The 20,966-nt window shown below is 43.1% G+C and overlaps 1 protein-coding gene across 8 annotated transcripts in view; it reads left to right on the top strand.

Annotated features, from left to right (window-relative positions):
* Positions 1-20,252, top strand: part of MPP2 (MAGUK p55 scaffold protein 2) — a 382,718-nt gene extending 362,466 nt beyond the window's left edge. For 4 of the 8 annotated variants that reach the window (XM_069237839.1, XM_069237838.1, XM_069237837.1 and 1 more), the window contains 2 exons: positions 4,689-4,817; positions 15,943-20,252. In XM_069237839.1, the coding sequence (XP_069093940.1) occupies positions 4,689-4,817; positions 15,943-16,119 (306 nt within the window). In that variant the 3' untranslated portion in view covers positions 16,120-20,252. Of the gene's footprint in view, positions 1-4,688; positions 4,818-15,879 lie in introns of all 8 variants that reach the window. The other 4 variants (XM_069237836.1, XM_069237834.1, XM_069237833.1 and 1 more) reach the window with 1 other exon arrangement.
* The last annotated feature ends 714 nt before the right edge of the window (positions 20,253-20,966 follow it).

The raw sequence follows: 20,966 nt of genomic DNA, 5'->3' as shown, positions 1-20,966 counted from the left end.
GGGTAGGAGCAGTGCTTGTGATCCTAGGGGCAGGAGCAGTGCTTGTGATTCTAGGGGTAGGAGCAGTGCTTGTGATCCTAGGGGCAGGAGCAGTGCTTGTAATTCTAGGGGTAGGAGCAGTGCTTGTGATACTAGGGGCAGGAGCAGTGCTTGTGATACTAGGGGTAGGAGCAGTGCTTGTGATACTAGGGGCAGGAGCAGTGCTTGTGATACTAGGGGTAGGAGCAGTGCTTGTGATACTAAGGGCAGGAGCACTGCTTGTGATACTAGGGGTAGGAGCAGTGCTTGTGATACTAGGGGCAGGAGCAGTGCTTGTGATACTAGGGGCAGGAGCAGTGCTTGTGATACTAGGGGTAGGAGCAGTGCTTATGATAACAATAGGGGTGATAGCAGTGCCTGGTCCAATAGAAGTAGGAGCACTGCTTGTGATACTAAGGATAGGAGCAGTGCTTGGGATAACAGGGGCAAAGCGGACAGGAGTCAGGGCAAATATAACTAAGTAAAAAGTGAGGAAAAAGTCTGCTTTTTAAAGGAAGTATAAGCGTCTCCAGAAGTCAGAGGTTTTCTTTTTTCACCCAACTCTAAATCTGTCTCATAGTAATTATGGCTTAGAATGTTGAGTTATTCGGAAGGAATATCTTTGTCGAAGAAGGCAGCATCACTCTACTCATCTGCAGGATTCACTGACACAACTAGCCCAGGTTTTTCCGAATGAATTACTGATTGAATTAATTAAATAATGAAGTAGATCCAAAGAACCAGAGTGTAATTGCATTTGAAATGGCTAGCATATGTGCTGAGTACCGTTGCACCCCATCACGACATCATTGTTGACATCAGCATAAGTTCTTGTTATCAACATTTTACATAGACATTGCCAAAGATTAGGCTCCCGTGACCTCAGCAGGGCTGTTGCACCCACATTGCTAGGACTGAAACTAGAATAGTAAATTAGTTAGATATCGGACATGTTTTGGCCGTACTGATGTAGAGTTTTTGTTACTATTAAGACCGTTGTGATGATAATGAACCATCTGTATTAGGGGAAATCTCACCTGAATCTTCGTTATGCAGGCTCTCCTGTAAAAACATTCATATTAACCTAATATTATTTATCTAGGAAACTCATAAAAGTCATGAACACAGGAGAATAATGAGTAACACAGCTCTAAAATAGTTTTTCAGTTATAAGGTGATTTTTCGTGACATCAAAGATGACCTAAAAACATATCGTCATCAGTGATCCCCCCGGTGGCATCTTTATATCACATCACAATTCCATCAATGACCACAAACTCTATGACTTTCTTGACTTCCTCACCTAACCTAAAATACATCTTTAACTGGAGAGTGAAAAGTACTTTAAGAAATACATGCCAGTTCTTTTGCAATAAAAAAAGCTATTGTTTTGCACAATACTTTCTTGTCCTCCTTTCAGCATTGTATTCTGGGAATTAATAAATGATCGTACATCAAACAAGGTTACATCTCTGCAAAATTACAGATTGAATGGCCCCTCCTGTTTTGACAACATTGCTTCCTGTGAATAGTAGCAATGTGATGCCTTTTAATCACATTGCTACTAGCAGTGTGATAGGCCATGAATGTTATTTCTTCTAGGGACACTGCCAGATCTCCCCTGTGCATCTCTGTAAATCACTTTGGTATTTTGTAGAGAATTATATAGCTTTGTACGGTCATTAAAATGTACTCAGTGTACTGCTATTAGTGTGTATTAGTATGTACTCACTGCACTTTAGTGGTTTGGGCCCCTTCATGCTTTGGCTGTGACTGTTTCCTCAAAAAACAGATTTGGCTTTTCGATTGCAAGAGTTGGATCTTCAGTACAGTGAGCATGGTTACTGTGCTGTTTTCATGAATGGCTATATGTATGTTGTAATGGTTATTGTTGTTTGATGTGTGTTGCCAGACACGATGTGAGCAATGCCTTGCTTGCAGCCTGTGTTGGAGCTATTTGTCATTGTAATGTCTCATTAAGGTCCACAGTATGCCGTTTATACAGACTAGATGAGTGGGTGTTAGTGTTGTACCTTGAGATAAGGACTAGCACTCTAGTCTTGTTCTATTAGAATGTTCGATGTACATTCTTCTTTCAAGAGTATTATTAATGCTGTCAATACTCCTACTTTTAGAAATTTGTGAAGAACTGTGAATGGTGGTTGGTGCTCTTTTATTTGAAATAAACCTGTTTAACTTCACATTATTTTTAATATGTTTCTAATTTGGCCAGCAAAGTAAGTTCAAGGGCCAAGGAGGTCACGACAGCATTAGCCTCAAAAGCACTGACATGGCAGAGCACAGATATTCTACTATAAAAAGGAAGATCTTGTTGTGCTCAAGCAAATGTTGTGGAGTTTGTGGTTCAGGGTAAGGGTATTTTTTGCCACAAAACATTCCAAGTAATCGATGGAAGGAACCAGTTGGAGGGTGTATCTTGCAGAGTTGATAGTGGGTGGTTGTCTTGCAAGATTACCACTGTAATGTTAATTATTTACCTGGTGTTTGTGCATGCAATGTGGCTTGCCTTTCAAGGTAGGTAACATCTGAGTCAGATGCTGAAGATTTGCAGGGAGAGTGGTGGTTAAATAATTTATTTAGTCAAGGATTGTTTTGTAACACGATTTGGTTTGTAAGAAGAAACAAGCATTTGCAACGCTCTAGGGACTCGCATTTCTCCGAGTTAAAGCTATTAGCAGTTGTAAACTCCCAACCAGATTTTTCTTGCCACACTCAATGGAAAAAAACAGCACGATCGCACTGCTACAGTTCACTCGTAATGAAACCTATTGGCAAAAGTGTGCAATTATCTACGTAACCAGCAAAAGTGCAATTAACTATGTAACAAAGTTGATGTTATGCAAAGCGCTCGACTTCTGCTAAACGAGATCGCGCTGCAAACAAAAGATAAAAAGTAGTCCACAAGCCGGCCGGAAAACAGCGAGTCTCGCATGTTTTCAGTACTATGTCGCTGCGCTCGAGGAGGGCTAACCACCGGAAAAGGCATGACGTATACGTGCCTTCCACTAATGAAAGCAAGCCGATTTTAACAGGCAAGCCCACGAACCAATGAAAGACACTGACGTGACGTGGACGGGGCTCCGAACCCTTTTCTAACTCCTAAAGCGTCTTGCAAGCGAAACGCATGCGCAAGCGCATGCGACGCAGGCTCGACCCTAAAAAGGATGTAGGAATAGAAGTCGAGTTTTGTGAGAGTGAAGGAGTTGTCAGTACAAGATGGTCTTTTGCTGAGGGATATGAATTAGTCCCTCTTCAGAGTTTGAGAATGCGTACTGCAGAGCTTGCACATAATGGTCATAAAGGATTAGCAAGACAAAAAAAAAAAAGTTTGAGGAGTTCTCATTGCTGACCAGTTATTACATTAATGTCAGAAATGAAGAGAAGATGAGTTGAATGATTGTTGTTTGAGGGATAAGTCTAAGTAGAACACCTCAGATGGTTTGTAGGGAAATCCCAAAGGGGTGGGGAAGAATAAGCTCCTGGTATTTTGGTTATAGTTTCGTTTGGAAGCAGTCTGCCTTACATTCTGGTTGTCATCAATATACATATCAGATGACAGGAGATTACTTTTGTTAATGACATCTCTGCTCAGTCTTTTGTAAGATTCTTGCCTGGTGTGTTTGCATGTCAAAACAATCCTCAGTTTCTCCTTACTGACAATAGGGCTCAATTGACCTCTCTTGAGATGAAGGAATTCTTAACAAAAAGAGGTATCATCCACAAAAGCTGTTAATTGTATCACCCCCAGAGTAAAGTGATCGTTGAGCTATTTAGTAGGACCCTGAAAGAAACTGTTCAGAAGGACAAATGTATGAACAGAGATGGAGGAGTGGAGCTTTAAAAAGGTTGGAAGAGTATAGATTATCTCCACATTCTAGCACTGGGGTGACTCACATTGAACTGTTCCATCGTAGGAGGAAGCCATATAGTTTCACTTACTCTTCCTCCTCAAGGTTAAAAGATGAACTGGAGAAGAGTGGTGGATGGAGATTGTCCATGAAAGTTTGCAAAATGATAGGTCTGCACAAATAAAAACAACATTTCAGTTTGACAAATGGAATTCTGTAAATAAAGTGTTACCGAATTGGAGCTATGGTAGGGATTAGAGACCCCCGTGGTCGTGTGGGGTGTTCCAAGAATCATATCCAACTGGGGTTAAGTTAATCAAAGGGATGGTCAGAATAGAGAGTGGTTGCTAATGGAGTCAAATCCTTTTATTTTCTTTCTCTGGCATTTGCTGATTTTGTTGAATATTTTTCTTTTCTAAGCTGTGTCTTGTTCTGAGGTGGTGTGATATCTCGAGTAAAGGGTTAGCATTCTAGTCTCGTGAATTAGAATTCATTCTTTTTTAGAAAACACTATAATGAATGCTGTCAAGACACTTACTGTTATAAAGCTGTGAATATCTCTGTGCGTTGATTGAAGTTTCTTTTCTTGGAACAACCTGTTTAACTTCACTTTACATGCTGCACATTTATTCAAGAGATTGCTAAAGTTATCCTACCATGTTATGTGTTTTTGGAGTAGCATGTTGTTTTATGTAGAGTGTTGTTGTGGGGTTAATGAGGTCCAGTGACATAGTTCCTCTGAGCAGTGTTATAAGTGTGTGTGTTGTTTTAACTAATGCATACTCTCATTGTCCTCTGCAGGCTGTGAAGGTTCTAAGAACAGCTGAGTTTGTCCCTTACGTGGTGTTCATTGAAGCTCCAGATTTTGACACACTCAGAGCTATAAACAAAGCAGCGATTGAGTCTGGAATATCCACAAAGCAGCTTTCGGTGAGTGGCTTTCAGACCAAAAGAGTCTCCTCCATTTACAGACATGTGGCCCTGTATGCCCTCTCTGTCAAGCCATGTAGAGGAGCCTGCAGTGTAATCTGTGACCCATATGTGTACAAAGATGTAACAAGAACAAGGTAGTTTAGGTATAATCACTGCACCTATAGCTAGGTACAGGTGGGGCAATGTTTTTGTTCATTATGAGACTCATTATGACATTGACGGTAAATACCGCCTACCGCCGTGGTGACGGCCGCCAACATACCACCAGGGCGGCTACCATCTGTCCCCCATATTATGAGCACTGCCTGACTTCCGCCACAATAAGGGCGGAAATCCAGCAGTGCTCATGGTGGTGGACGGTGGTAAGCTGGCGCTGCTAACATCAGCACTGCCCAGCCAGAAGGACTCGTGGCAGCCGTATTATGAACAGTAATTTGGCCTGGTGGTATGCTGCTGGCGGGGCGCTGCTGGCGGGGCGCTGCTGGCGGTACAGCACCCCTTCCCGTTCCCTGCTGGACAACCTCCTCACCGGACAAGGTAAGTCGGGCATCCGACAGGGGAGGGAGGTAGAAGGTTGGGGGTATTGTGTGTGTGTGTGTGTCTGAGTGTGTGCATGAATGTGTGAGTGTGTGTGAATGCATCTGTCTGTGTTGTGTTGTTTGTGTGGTTATATGTGTGTGAGTGAATGCGTGTTAGAATGGTGAAGTGAGTGCGTGTCTGTATGTCAGTGTGATTGTGTGGAAGAATGTGTATATATGGAAGTATGCATGTATGAATGCATGTATGCCAGTGTAAGTGAATGGGTGTATGCGCAGTACGTGTGGGTGTCTGTGTGCGTGAATGCAGGGAGGGGGGGTGAGGTGAGGGGCGCTGTGACTGTAGTGGGTGTGGGGTGCTGTGACTGTAGTGGGGGTGGGGGAGTGATGTGTGCGTGTGTGGCTGTGGGGGGTTGGGTCAGTTGTGTGGTGTGTTTGTGTCTGCGGGTGTGTGGGTGTATGGTGGTGAAGGGGTGAGTGAGTGGATCGGAGAGGGATGGGGGGTTGGTTTGTGTATCGGGGTGGGGGGAGAATTTGGATGGAGGGGGGTGGGGGGTGTCAGGTGAGTGTTGGGGAGGTGGGGGAGCTGCCTACCGGTGACAGGGAAGGAATTCCCTGTCACCAGTAGGGCCTACCGCCATGGTTTTCGTGGTGGTAGGCCGGTTCATAATGCCATGGGCGGGTCTATGTTGGCCGCCAGGCTGGAGATATTCATCTCCGGCCCGGTGGCTCATACCACCATGGCTGTATGAGTGGAGAATTGGGGGGTTGGCTGCAGCCAACCTGACAATCTCATAATGTGGCGATATGTACCGCCAGCCTGTTGGCTGTATTACCGCCACATTAACCCGGGCGGTCAGAAGACCTCGAGGGTCATAATGAGGGCCTATGTCTTATATGTCTGTAAAAAGTCTTAAAAGTATGCCTTTGTTCGCTTTCAGTGAGTTGGTGCTCATCAGTATTCTCTGTGGTTTAGTCCTTGCTACAAAAACATCCCACAACAAGAGTGTTATTTATCTGTCGACAGGGGCATAATGAACCATACTGGGATGATACTAATTTAACTTGTGTTCTCTATCTGCCGAGACTGAAAAGCCAATTCTCTGCAATGGGAATACAATACCATTCATTCTTGAAGGGACTTTTCTGTGTTAACCGTGTCTGTAGTTACCCGAATAGTACTATGTTATGTTATTGCTACTGTTACTTAGAATGGCTTCCTGGAGCATCCACCTGGTTAAACTTAAAGCCACGCCAAATCACCTGCAGGCAGCAGGAAACTAAATAATTTAGTCATTCTAGTTGCATCTGATAAATATACGCAATGCAAAACAGTTAGGTGGTCATTCCAACCCTGGCGGTCCATGACCGCCGGGTTGGAGGACCGCGGGAGCACCGCCGACAGGCCGGCGGTGCTCCAATGGGCATTCCAACCGCGGCGGTAAAGCCGCGGTCGGACCGGCAACACTGGCGGTCTCCCGCCAGTGTACCGCCGCCCATTGGAATCCTCCAAGGCGGCGCAGCTAGCTGCGCCGCCAAGGGGATTCCGACCCCCCCTACCGCCATCCAGTTCCCGGCGGTCCGCCTGCCGGGAACCGGATGGCGGTAGGGGGGGTCGCGGGGCCCCTGGGGGCCCCTGCAGTGCCCATGCCACAGGCATGGGCACTGCAGGGGCCCCCGTAAGAGGGCCCCTAAATGTATTTCACTGTCTGCTGCGCAGACAGTGAAATACGCGACGGGTGCAACTGCACCCGTCGCACAGCTTCCACTCCGAGCCGGCTTCATCGTGGAAGCCTCTTTCCCGCTGGGCTGGCGGGCGGCCTGAAGGCGGCCGCCCGCCAGCCCAGCGGGAATGTCAGAATTACCGCCGCGGTCTTTCGACCGCGGAACGGTAACCTGACGACGGGACTTTGGCGGGCGGCCTCCGCCGCCCGCCAAGGTCAGAATGAGGGCCTTAGTCTTTACAGAAATGTGCACACTCAAAGTCTGTTGTGTTGAGCAGGAAGGATATTTTTCAGTCCTTGTGGAGAGAACAATGTGCCTTTTTCACTAAAACATTTTGCTCCTTGACAGAGAGCCCCCCCCATTACTTAAGTTTGTCTTTCACAAAGATTCCAGTACGAAGATGCACATGTGTATACCCACCTACAAGTTGCACATTTTCAAATTGCTAGTTACTTCTGAGTGAACAAGAAGGGCACAAAATGTCAGTCTCCAAAATGTGGACAAGGGCAGGCAATACAAATAGGAAAAACATACAATACGGAAACTAAAATGTCGTGTTTTACAAAGTGATTTTTTTTTTACTTAAGTCTTCCAGATCTGAGACTGGCTGTGTTCCAAAAGATATACTGAACCTGCTGAGTGCACGCTCACAGTGGCCTGTCACAAACTACATTTTATAGTATCTTTAGAAGTACTATACTAGTGCTACCCATGCACTACAAAAACTATTCACTAACTTACACACGGAGGTCTACTCTCCACCTCACCTTTTCTGTGCAGAGATCTCCACCCTGACTGCAGAGATCTCCTCACACGTATATCTACTTTTTATTAGTAATATTGGTAGCAACGGAGGTGGGTTTGGCATTAAAATGGGAAATACTTTTCACTAAATTGTACGTGTATCAGGGTACTAAGTAGCTGTCAAGAAAGGGTTAAGGAGGGGTTTTAAGAGGGACAAATACCCAAAAGAGTAAGCACATTGCTGTTCACAAACTGCACTTCTATAGCTACCACAACCAAAAGGAACGAAAACAGTTGTAAATTTACAGCTCAGACCTGCAGTACGTTCTGTACCACAAATAGCCAATAACTGGAACTTTGACACCTTTCCATAAAGAAACAATGGAGCCTGGGACCTACAACAACACCCCTCAGGAAAAAATTATAAAATAAATTAGTGTGGTTTTTTTGGAAATATTTTATTGATTTCGAGATTAACAAAACACACAGTAAAACACCCCCCCAACCACTGTTCCATTGTATCCTCTTTTATAAAAAACAAAATAGGTCAATTTCCTTGCTTCAATGTCCATATACGAATGTCAAGTGTACCGTTGAGTCCAGCCACGGAACCCATGAGGTCCATCCCACTCCCTCCATTTATGAAAAGAAAACTGTCGTAGACCACCCTGCTGAGTGTCCCATCTAGTTAGGTCCAGAGTTCCAGGCACCCCATATTTTCTCAAATGTTTTTTTGAAACCCCTTCCCCGATATATTTCCTTCTCCATCAGTCTGCAGTGGTCCTTACCCTTTACCCATTGCTGATAGTGAGGAATAGTCGCGGAGCCTCATTTTTGAGCGATGTCTTGTTTTGTCACCATGCACTCCAGATTTACTAAGAGTTTATGATATCGGATATGATATGTCTGTCTCCATATTCCCAATTGCACGATCCTAGGCTGGAGATCCAGTACGTTAAGAAGATATTTTTTTTTCTAACCGGCTCATCCCGCAGTCTCATTTCTAATGGGGAGTCTTCTTGTGTCTCCTCATTTGGGGACAGACTTTTGACAGAGCGGCTTCCAGTTGAGCATACTTCAGTCACTGTGTACTAGACATCTGGTATTCTAATTGTAAGTGGGCAAAAGAGACCACCCTATTAGCATCTCATACATCTGCAAGGGCCGAAATACCATAAATGTCTCACCTTTGGAATCCCGTGAGGGGCTGCCACTCGAAGTCTGGACCCTTCCCACAGTGGGGTTCTCTGGGTCAGACTATTCCTCCACCCCATCTCTCTGGTCAATTTCCTCCATGTATGTACCACCGTTTCCATGGCTGGGCATGCAGCAGGACCCAGTCTGCCATCATCCTACCAGTGTGGCTAGCTCCCATCCCCCATCACATGCCGATCTGAATGGAACACAAGGTCCTCCCAGGCTACGTACGTCCAGTGGTAAACCATACACATTTGCTCCGCCTCGTAAAATTTCCAAATATTCGTTAGGGCTATTCCTCCCTCCTACTTGGACCGCTGTAGGACATAAGGCCCCTGGAGGCCACCAGCCCACAACAAGGTTCCTCCCCAAAGGCGTGGAAGATTTCTGTCAATCTATGAAGTGTTGAGATCATGCATGTCAGATATATTTCAAAATGTCATTCGCATATAGCGATATACGTTCCTCCCAACCGGACCCTCTTGGCCAACTCTAGATCGGTGCATCCACTCTTACCCACTATGCCAGTCACTCTATCGCCAGTGCAAACAAAATCAGCGAGGAAGGGAAATCCTGTCTCATGCCCCTCTACAAATGGAATTCTGTGGAAGAACAGCCATTAACCCATACTCGTGCACTAGACCTATTGTAGAGTAGATGAACCCACCGCCTACATTTAGGGCCAAAGCCATTTTTTTCCAGGACTCCAAAAAGATATGCCATTCCACGGAGTCGAAAGCCTTGTTAGCGTTTAGCAAGACTATTACCCGACCGCAGGGGAGCCCATCAGCAAGTTATTTTGGAGTCTACCAGATTCAGTGAGATCGACCTGGTTTGAACCTGTTCTGGTCTGGGTGCACCAGTCCAGTCACCACCCTCCCTAATCTGTTGGCCAACAGTTTAACTAGAATTTTAATATCCGTGTTTAATAAGGATATCAATTGTTAGAATTTATATCTGTCTCTGTCCTTACTGGCATTGTGGATAAAAACTATTCTCGCTAAGCGCATGTCTGCTGGGTTTTCTCCAGACCTGAATCCCTCTTTAAAGGCAGCATGCAGGCCGTCCACCTGTTTAATTTACAGAAGAGCTCCACCAGGAACCTGTTGGGGCCCGCGGCCTTCCCTGATTGCATTTACCTCTTAGTCAAAGACACTTCTTCCACTGATATATCCACCTCTATGTCTGCCATTTGTTGTGTGTCAAGATCAGAAACACATAGTCGTGACGCATAAAGGTCTACAAGCTGCATCGCCAACTCTTCCACAATGTCCTGGCTGCCCCGTAGCATCTCACCAGAGGTTGCCCTCAGTTCCCTGATAAACAGACTTTTCCTTTACTTGCCACCAATCCTTCCTGTAGTTTACCAGCCTTGTTATCAGCCTCGTATAATCTCTTGTGTTTCGCAAGGTACATCGTCCTGACCTGATTGTTAACCGCAGATCGGTATTCAGCCCTTTTTTGGTCCACAGCTATTTTGCCCTTAGGTGTGAGTGAATCCGAGTAGTCCCTCTCAAGACGCATCAGTTCATCTTCTAATGTACATACATAAAAGCGAATGCTAAGGTAGTCCAGAGAAGTTTCCTTGAGTGTTCAAAAACCCAGTAAGACTAGAACATTTCTTATAAGTCTTATCATATAAAAATACAGCCTTTCCTAAAAATCCAGGGAAGCCTGAGCAGTGATATCAATCAATCAATCAATCAATCACAGTATTTATAAAGCGCACTACGTACCCGTTAGGGTTTCAAGGCGCTGGGGGGGGGGGGGGGGTTGCTGCTATTGGTCGAAGCTGAAAACAAAAAATAAAATATACACATATGTATAAATTACAAACAATAGGAAAAAATTTAAATGTATAAAGCAACAAAGTACAAACCGTTTACCAGAACCACCTATATCAAGATATAATAGAACAATTAAAGACCCCCTACATTTAACATCAACAACAGCAAAAAAGGAACAACATAGTACATCATACATTTACAAATACCTAACATATTTAGGCCCTCATTACGACCTTGGCGGTAAAAAATGTCTACCGCTGCGACGACGTGCGCCAAAAGACTGTCGCCGTGGCTACCAGCCGTCCGCCATAATAGGACCACAGCCAGATTTCCGCCAGAAGGATGGCGGAAATCCAGCTGTGACCATGCCGGCGGACGGCAGTAAGGTGGCACTGCTGCCAGCAGCAGTGCCACGCCAGTAGTCCGCCGCCGACTGTATTATGAGAATCAATACGGCCTTTCGGTATTCTGCTGGTGGACGTTGCTGCTGGCAGCAGCACCCCGTTCCGTCTCCTGCAAGGGGACCCCCCTGGACACAGGTAAGTGGGTGCTCCGACGGGGGGGGTTGTTTGTGTGTGGGTGTGTGCGTGCATGCATGCGGGTGTTTGTTGTGTGTTGTATGTGTGTGCATGTTTGGGGGTGTGAGTCCGTGTATCTTGAATAGTGTGAATGCGTGTCTGCATGTATGTATTTAAGTGTGTGCGGATGTGTGTGTGAATGTGTGTATGCGTGCGTGGATGAATATGGGAATGGGTGTGTGTATGCATGTGTGCATGTGTGAAGTGAGGGGCATGTATGAAGGGGGTCTGGAGAGGAAGGGAGGTGGGGGGAACCTGTGCAGGGGGAGAAGGTGGGGAAGACCCCTATCAGTGACAGGGAAAGAATTCCCTGCCACTGATAGTGCCTACCTCCATGGTTTTCGTGGTAGTAAGGAAGCTATGAAAACCATGGCGGTAGGTGGAGTCACATTCCCGCAGGCGGTCAAGTGATGGCTGCCGGGCTGGAGATTGATGTCTCTCCGCCGTAGCAGCCGGTGTGGTACATTTGCGGTTTGGCTTCAGCCAAACCCCCAATGTCAAAATATGGAGGAAAGTACCACCAGCCTGTTGGCAGTACTTTCCTCCATATTACCGCCGACTGCTGGGTCGTAATGACCCCCTTAATCTCCTAAATAAATATCCATACCCAATTTCTTCACATGTAACCCATTATATATGTTTTCGGCCAATATTATAGCCTGCATTTGGCAATATTTATCATACACCTATTATAAACATTTAAAATAAGCAAGTATACCCATATGTTCAAATATAGATGTACATATTTAGTGTATCCTTCATATCCATTAAAACTTCCAAAACATTTTTTACTTGTAACATGAATATCTGTAACTAATTATACTAGGAATCTTACAGTATTATTAGTTTAAGCTCAAAAATACCCAATCTGTCCCCGACTCACTTTGTTTTTTTTTTTTTACTGTTTCTCTGATGTTTCTTCTTCTATAGTATATCAAACAATGCTTATGTTACCTTTTCTGCAGTGGGACCTAGAGAACAGATAGATAACAAGGCATACTTTCAAATCCTAACCTTTTGTAATGTAACAAATTAATCCTCCACTGCCAATATCCTAAGGGAGAGTACCTATCTAATAAGTCAACAAGCCCAACAGTAAATAACCTCAATCTCCTAGATAGGTAGAGGACAAATAGGTAACAGGGCATACTTCAGATCCTGACCTCTCGTAATGTGACATATTAATCCCTGATTCAGAGAAAATTCTTAATGGAGAGTAGCTATCGATTACGTCAACCAACTCAACAGTAACTAACCTCAGTTTCCCCCAAATCAAAGAGTAAAATGTGAGTCTCCCAACAAAAGGACACTGTTTCTGGTGCTTGTAGTCTTTCTAGCAGAGCAATAGCCTGAAAGCAATGACCCCTGACCTTTGCAAAGAAATACACAATATCTCCTCCCCGCTGAGCCTCACCGTGTACCCTTCAGCATTCTTCCTTCTTATTTAAGCAACATTCTAACCACTCATAATGCAGCAAAATTCAAATTAACCAGTTGCCTAAATCTTCCAGTCTTCATCCAATATACCAATTTACAGATTCCAGACCAGAAGGAAAACCATGAAAATCTAACACACCAATAAGATAAACACATCATCCAATGGCCATTCCCCAAAACATCAAAACTGGCTTGAAGAATTGCATTACCATTGCCTCAACATTACCTCAAATCAGCTGCCATTAACCTAGAACCACATAGCAGAATGGTCTTGAGTTCAATCACCAACACCTGGCAAGCAGACGAAAGAGGAAACTGTTGGTCTGCGTTCTGATTGGACAATATACTATCTAATCACAAAAGGAGATATCAGTACTAAACACGAACCAACAAAGTGACCGTCACCAAAGAAGGATTCCTGTTGCGCCTCCTAATTGAAAAGTATAAGCTCCAAAAACCAGTGTGTTCTTGCACACAGTGGACCAAAAGGGGACCCGTTAATCTAACCCTTTCCTTTCCAAAGGGCCCTGTATGTTTAATTACTATACAACGGCGGACCAGAGAGGAGACAGTCAGTCTTGCATCCTGATTGGACAATAACTATGCAGTTGCAGAAGGAGATATCAACACCCGAACCAACAAAGTAACCATCATCAAAGAGGGAATTCCCATTGTGCTTCCCAAATGAACATAGAAAAGAAGCTTTAAAAAAGTAATGCGTCTCATTTTCCGCATTCAAACGTATCTCTACTGCTCTCAATTTGTTAATCTATCTTGCTTCTGGTTGGTGAAGTCTTCTCTCTCTGGGATCCATCTCAATTTTTTCTATTCCATGAAATCTAAAATCAGTTGCAGCTTGATGATATTGCTTTATATGCTCTGACAGTGGCGATTAAATATCCTGATGTTTTACTGCCTTCATGTGTTCCAATATCCTAGATTTAGTGTTCTTTCTATACTACCTACATACATTTTATCACACTTACACCAGTGGCACATACTACGAGCTGACTATTGCAATTGATAAACTGCTAAGGTGTGTCCTCTCGGTATTGTAGTAAAATGCTTGTGTCCTGTTCAGTTCAACTGGGCAAATACTACAGTATCCACAAACATGAAAACCTTTGGGTAGGCCTGGTAGCCAATCTCCACTATGTTTTACAGTAGGTTCTAAAAACTTCTTAGTAGCCTTATCTTTCACTGTATGATTCCTTTGGTAAGTGATAATGGGTTTATCCACAATTTTTTCTGCTAACCCAAGAACAGCAGTAAGTAATAGCCAGTTTTTGTTAAGAATGTTATATATCTTATTATGGTCTCTATTGTATGCAGTGACCTAAGCTAATCTACCATTATCCCTCTTTCCTCTATTCTTAGGGATTAGCGTATCATCATCTTACCAAATGGTTTTTAATTGATGACCGAACGAGGATAAGCACTATCTGCTCTTAAAATGTTATTTGTGACAGTAGCCTTTCTAAATAAATTACTTTGAAAGGTTCCATTCTGTATGTCCAATTCAACATCCAAATACCTTATACTCTTGGAATCACAACTCATTGTAAACTGAACATTGTACTCATTCTTATTAAGATAGTAAACATACAAATCTAAACATTCTCTGGTGCCAGTCCAAATGATAAGAACATTGTCTATAAAACGATCCAGAAACATATTGAGTCAATCCTGTCACTTCATGCTGGAGCCCAGGCATAAACCCTCTCAAACCAACACATGAAGAGGGTAGCATAACAGGGTGCAAACCTGGACCCCATTGCAGTTCCCTGCACCTGATGGTATGGTACCAGTCATTTCTGAACAAAAAATAGTTCTGTTGCATATTGTATCTAATTGCAGATTTCTGCTGTCCTACTTCTCTTTTCTATGGAGTAATCTCTTATTACCATCCAAAAAAGATCTCAAATGAGAGATCTGCAAATGGGTACCTCCAGTTGTTTAGAGCTCCACGTTGGAGGGCTCAGAAAGAGTTCAGAAAAAAATTGACGTCAACGAGCAGGTGTGGCACTTGAAAATCCTATTTCAGAGTTGGGCCTTGCCAGGTGGATAGCCAAATGTATCCAAGTATATTGTGCTAGGCATACAAACCCTGCAGTCTGCGCCTTGAGCATATTCAACTAGGAAAAAGGGAGCCACAATGTCTTTCCTAGGTAGCGTAGCCCTAGCAAAGATATGTAAAGTTGCTACATGGTGAGCACCAAACACTTTCACTAGACATTACTTTGTAGATACATAAGCTCGCCAAGAGGCTTAGGTTGGGTAAACACTACTTAGAACTTTATTTCAGACATCTGCCTTATATTCTTACCAGTCACCACTATATGCAGAGTACACTCTTACAGCCTATGTAACACATGCTACAAACGGAAAACATTACTTATCAGTTAACTTTTGATTTGTAGCTTCTGGTGCTGTAGATTTACATGCACCCTTCCTCCTCCCTGGATGCGAGTTCAGGCTTCAGATGTTTTCATACATTATATTTTAGTTAACAATACACTTGTATACATTAACTGTTTTGCATCACTAAGTTCCACTTACTTAAAGTGGAGTCTTTTTCCTTGTGTATTGCGGGTTTTAGGAAGGGATTACAAGTTGCCTCAAAACCAAAGCTAATTCTTTGAAGCAAAACAATTTGAAACTTACACACAGAACACTAGATGACAGGAGTGTGAAAGCATGTGAATCTACAATACAACAGCCTGAGATTTTCCTACTCTGTGATTCTTTCTTTTCTTATTTTCACTTGTATATTCATATTATTTTAATTGATTTTCCTTTTTGTTTCTGTTGTCCGGTTGTTATTTCTTTCCCTTTCTTTCTTTTTGTTTGTCATTCTTTCATCCATTGCTCTTCTTACTCATGCCTTTTTTTCTGTTTTCTTTCTTGCTTTTTTTTATTAATTTCTCTTCTCTTCATCATTTCTTCACTTTTACTTAATTTATTTCTTCAAACTTGATCTATTTTCAGTGTCATCCTTTCCCTACCCACTTTTCATTCTTAATTTCATCCTGTCTGACCCTTTCTTTCCAACCAGCGTTCTCCCTTCACCTTTCTTGTCTCCTCTTTACATGTTATTTCTTCTTTCTCTGGTTGGAAGGATGTGGACCTGAGACGGACTGTGGATGAGAGCGGCCGTATTCAGAGAGCCTACGGTCATTACTTTGACCTCAGCATTTTGAATGACGACATGGAGCAGACATCTTTGCAGCTTCAGGAAGCAATGGAGAAATTGCGCACGGAGCCTCAGTGGGTCCCCGTCAGTTGGGTGTACTAGCAGAAAGAACAAAGCCAAAAGGTGTTCTGAGTGCATCTGTCTTGTTCTTGTTCCTCTTCTCTCCAAAAAAGACTCAATCTAGGGCACCTCTTGATGCAGATGGGGTGTCTGAAGACCAGCAAGAGAGAGAGAGAAGAGAGGAAATCCCTGGTACAGCTGTATCTTATCTCAGTGTTCCAGGGAAGAGACAATGTCATTTGGTTTTGATATGTTGGATTTCCCTTCTCTGAACTTTTCAGTGGTGATGATAAACAACTCTTGGCAGGTGATAAGAAATGACACTGTCTCACACAGATGCAGCACATGATGCCTCCACCCTTCCACGTATTCCACATAACCAATCTCTTACATTCCAGGACAGTGGGGTGAACTCCTGACCTTCATTTTGTATTTCAACTTCCATTCATCTTAATTGATGGAACCCCTTATTGTCAAAAATGAAATGCACTTTCTCTCTCTGTCTCTCTCTCTCTCTCTCTCTCTGTCTGTCTCTCTCTTTCTCCCTCTCTCTCTGTCACTCTCTCTTATTGTCGCTATTAGTCTAACAACATTTTGTTCCCTAGAAACCTGCCCAAGGACCAGTAGATCGGTTATTTGATCTTTTTGTACATATCGTCTATTTGTAGCTCCTATCCAATAGGAGACCGAATTGTATTTTAACTTTGTAACATAGAAAATCTAAATTATTCTGCCAAGGACTTGTACCTGTAGAAAAGAATAGTATGTACATTTCAGTATAATGGACTTGAACAAAGTATTATATTATGAGAGGGGAGGAAGGGTAATTCATCCACCTGACCAGATAGCGACAGCCCCTCGTCATGAAATTGTGCTTAACATGCTTAACACACATCGATGACTGTGTGCTCTATACATTGCCTTCATGTGCGTATTGTAGCTTCATGCGGTGCACTTCTGTCTATCTAGTTAAAGAACCTTTTCCACCACACTGTGTCCATCCTAGATGATAACATGCATCATAGTGCATCAGCATGTCATTAGAACACATTTGTAACAAATAAACCAAACTCCAACCAAGACCTTCAACTTCCACCTAAGACCTCCAATCCTCATCCAAGACCTACATTCTCGATCAAAGATATCTAGCATTCATGCTTGACTCCCCTTCTTCAGTCATACATGACTGCCTTCAACTGCCAATCTCAATCAAATACCTCAAGCCCATTTTAAGATAATCTCCATCTAAGATACCAGCTAGCTCACAGAGCACGAAACATTATCTAGCCACCTTCATCTGGCTTGGGCATTCTTATTTAAAACTCCCAGAATCCTTCAAAAGTTTTACCTGTCATCCAAGACCTCAAAGGAGAATTTACAACCTTTATTCAAGACCACAATAAGCATCCCAACATTTTTCCACAACCATACTTCTTTTCTGCAACCCTAACTTACAGTCAAGACACATAGGGGGTCATTCTGACCCCGACGGGCGGCAGATGCCGCCCGCCTGGCGGGAACCGCCATTTGGCCGCACCGCGGTCAAAAGACCGCTGGTGCCATTCCGACCTTCCCGCTGGGCCGGCGGGCGCTAACATTGTTAGCGCCCGCCGGCCCAGCGGGAAGGGGGCCTGCAACACTGAAGCCGGCTCCAAATGGAGCCGGCGGTGTTGCAGGTGTGCGACGGGTGCAGTTGCACCCGTCGCGCTTTTCCCTGTCTGCTAGGCAGACAGTGAAAAGCAGGCTGGGGCCCTGTTAGGGGGCCCCTAGACGCCCGTTACCGCCAGCCTCTTCCTGGCAGTGTAAACCGCCAGAAACAGGCTGGTGGTAAGGGGGTAGCGCCGCCATGGAGGATTTGCCCAGCCGGGGGAAATCCGGCGGGAAACCGCCGGACCCGGTTTTCTGACCACGGCTTTACCGCCGCAGTCAGAATGGGCAGGGAAGCACCGCCAGCCTGTTGGCGGTGCTTCCGTCATTTTAGCCCTGGCAGTCTCGGACCGCCAGGGTTAGAATGACCCCCATAATTTGCTCGTGTCTAGTCATTATCCAATATCACATCTCCAGTGTGGCAGGATGCAGCACACATGCAAAGAGAAATTAAGAAGAAATAAAGATATTTCTCCTTGTTACACAGGCCTCAGGCAGGCGCACCATTTTGTCACAAACCCATGACAACAATTTTTTGTAAATATGGGTTTGTATGAATATGCATGGGTGGTTGCACATGAATACTCATTCGCCACCCATGGAACACGTCCCTGACGCAAAATAACAAAAAGTAGTGCAGTACTCTGTGTAGCGTTACTTTTTCTTTTCTAGAAAGCAGCCCCAAATCGATATTTGCATTGCATTGTAAATACCAGAATTGGTTTTGTGTTGGGTCTGCATCAAAAAATGGACACAAACCTGATACAAAATATATTTAAATCTGGACTTAGATTACACGGTCTACCTCATTCTCCTGTCTGGACTTTTTATGGTGGCCGTTGGGCTTGTGGGCATGCTACAATAGTTGGTGTTGATGTTTTTACAGCTTTTTCTTTTGATGTTTTTCCTTTATGTAGAACTCAAGTGGCATATTAATTATTTAGCTTTTGGCACATGTTGAGAATTTCAGATTTATTAAAAATAATTAAATACTACTTTGTCAGATGATACGAATCTCATCCAATGGCATCTATTTATTCAAGATCCTATTTTTGTTTTATTACTCTCCGGCTGCCATCCAGGTGATTAACCATCTCACATGACCACAGCATATTCCGAAGACAGACCTTGACTCAAGGCACCTCCACATAAGACCCACATCTTACCTAAGAGTTTCTTGTTTACCAGTGAATAACCCTACCTCAGTTATCGGTGTCCTTCTATTTTATACTGCCCACACACCTTGTCCTCCAACAATATGCTCTCGTCCTTACAGCTGTGCTATCTGGTCATGGGTTGGAGTTCCTTAGCCAACGGTTGTCTAATGTAGATCCAGGAAGGCCGGATAGAAATCCACATAAGATGAACTTACATACCATGTATACAAATGGTAATAATTGAGATGGGCCATAGTTATACTTGAATCTGGCAGGAATGCTCCATTTCTGGCTGGATCTATGTTGGGCAACCTCATTAGACAATATGTGTGCTGTAAATTGAGTCAGCAGTTACATTGATATAAACTGATGACATGCCTTTCCTGTTCTTCCCAATTGTGTGCTTTTGCCTGTAGATAGCATTATGTGTTATTGCTGGGGGGGTTGTTATTGTAGGTTTTAAATCATCTTAGGGCTTACCTTTGCTGATATTGTGGATAAGCCAGTGTGAAATGTGCCATATTTTCTTAATTAGTAAATATTAGGTCTCCTGATTAGACACCTTGTTTATCTCTCAATATAAACCAAACCCCTTTGACGTATGTTGATAAAGGGCCAGCAACCACCCACCACACAGTCCACACCATTAACAGAGCTAAAGGCTTGGTGAATGTGAGAGGAGAAGAATAGAAATGCCCTGGAAAGAGCACTGTGAAAGTTAAACTATTATTATTGGAGGAGTAACTAAGTAGCAAAATTGAGGCATTTAAAATATAAGGCATAGCGTTTTATTGGAAACTGATTGCAGAAGATGAACAGGATCGTCCTATATTGTCAAATGTTAGTAAACACAAGGTAAGATAATGAGAGTCACAGGTCCCATTGTTTGTAACTCTTTTTTTTTTCAGTACTGCAGTGCCGAAATAAAGTAACCGCATTAGGGTTCTGCAGTATTTTCCCGATATAGGCTTCAGTGAACAAAAAGTGATAACATGCAGTAATCACATTTACTGCCAGATTTCTGCTTTTATGTGTGGTGTCTCATCCTTTAATCTTTCTCCCTTCTAAATGGTAGCTCTTAACCTGAAGATGGGCTTAGACAGTATTCCTGAACCTTCTTTCTTTTTAGACTTTTGTACTGGATATTTTATATTATTCACACTTCAGATCCTTTTCACAGGTCCACTCAGCTTATGGTTGTGTTATCTGTGATTTGGTCTAGTATATCCCTGATCGTAGACTTCCTATCATGGTGCATGGTGAAAGTGGACATTCAAGCTAGTGTCCCTAACCTACTGTGCCACAGTGAGACCCTTTGGTTATTCTTTGTCACTTGAATTCAATAAAAAAAGGAAGTAGAGTTAAACCATCTATGTGTGTCTGTATTTATTGTTTGCATCTTTTTGAACTCTTAAAATGTTGCTCTTAGCTTTCATCTCACTTAAATTTTCACATCAAAGAACACCATTTTTCTTCTGTAACCATCACAACATTCATCTTGTTAGAGCGCTGCAGTGAAACCATGAGGCTGGTCCATCAATCTGATGTTAAAGGACTTCAACGTTAAACTGAGAGCTTAGGTGGGCAACACGGGAAGATGAAGGGGAGAATTTAATCCACAGTAGAAAGTTAGTATAGAATAAGTAAATGGTCAAGAAGAACAGAGTCTATGAATCAGTACATCCAATCAGAATCTAACACCTAATAGATAAGTCAAACTTTATTGTTCAGTTAATTAAAACTATAACAATGTAAAAATCAGCAATAAGCAATTGTCTAAAATAAGGTTCTTGGTAAGCACCTATACTTTGAAAGACAAAAATGTGAAACAATAGTAAATCAATGCATTATTAAAGAGAATGTAAATTATGTAATCTAAAAAATTTAACTACCCAACTAAAACCTTTTGAAGCAAGGGCCTAAGGTGCTTGTGTAAAAAACGTACTTAGTTAATTGAAACCTTTGCACAGGCCATAATATTCATTAATTACAGTACAATTTCATATCCAAACCTTACACAATAACGCAATTATTTAAAAAAAAAATGTTTTTAACACAAAATCTTATAATTTATCAAATTTTTAA

Source organism: Pleurodeles waltl, chromosome 6, assembly GCF_031143425.1.
Source record: "Pleurodeles waltl isolate 20211129_DDA chromosome 6, aPleWal1.hap1.20221129, whole genome shotgun sequence".
Taxonomy (NCBI): domain Eukaryota; kingdom Metazoa; phylum Chordata; class Amphibia; order Caudata; family Salamandridae; genus Pleurodeles; species Pleurodeles waltl.
The sequence above is the reverse complement of the archived record's forward strand: the minus strand, read 5'-3'. Positions and strand labels throughout refer to the sequence as shown.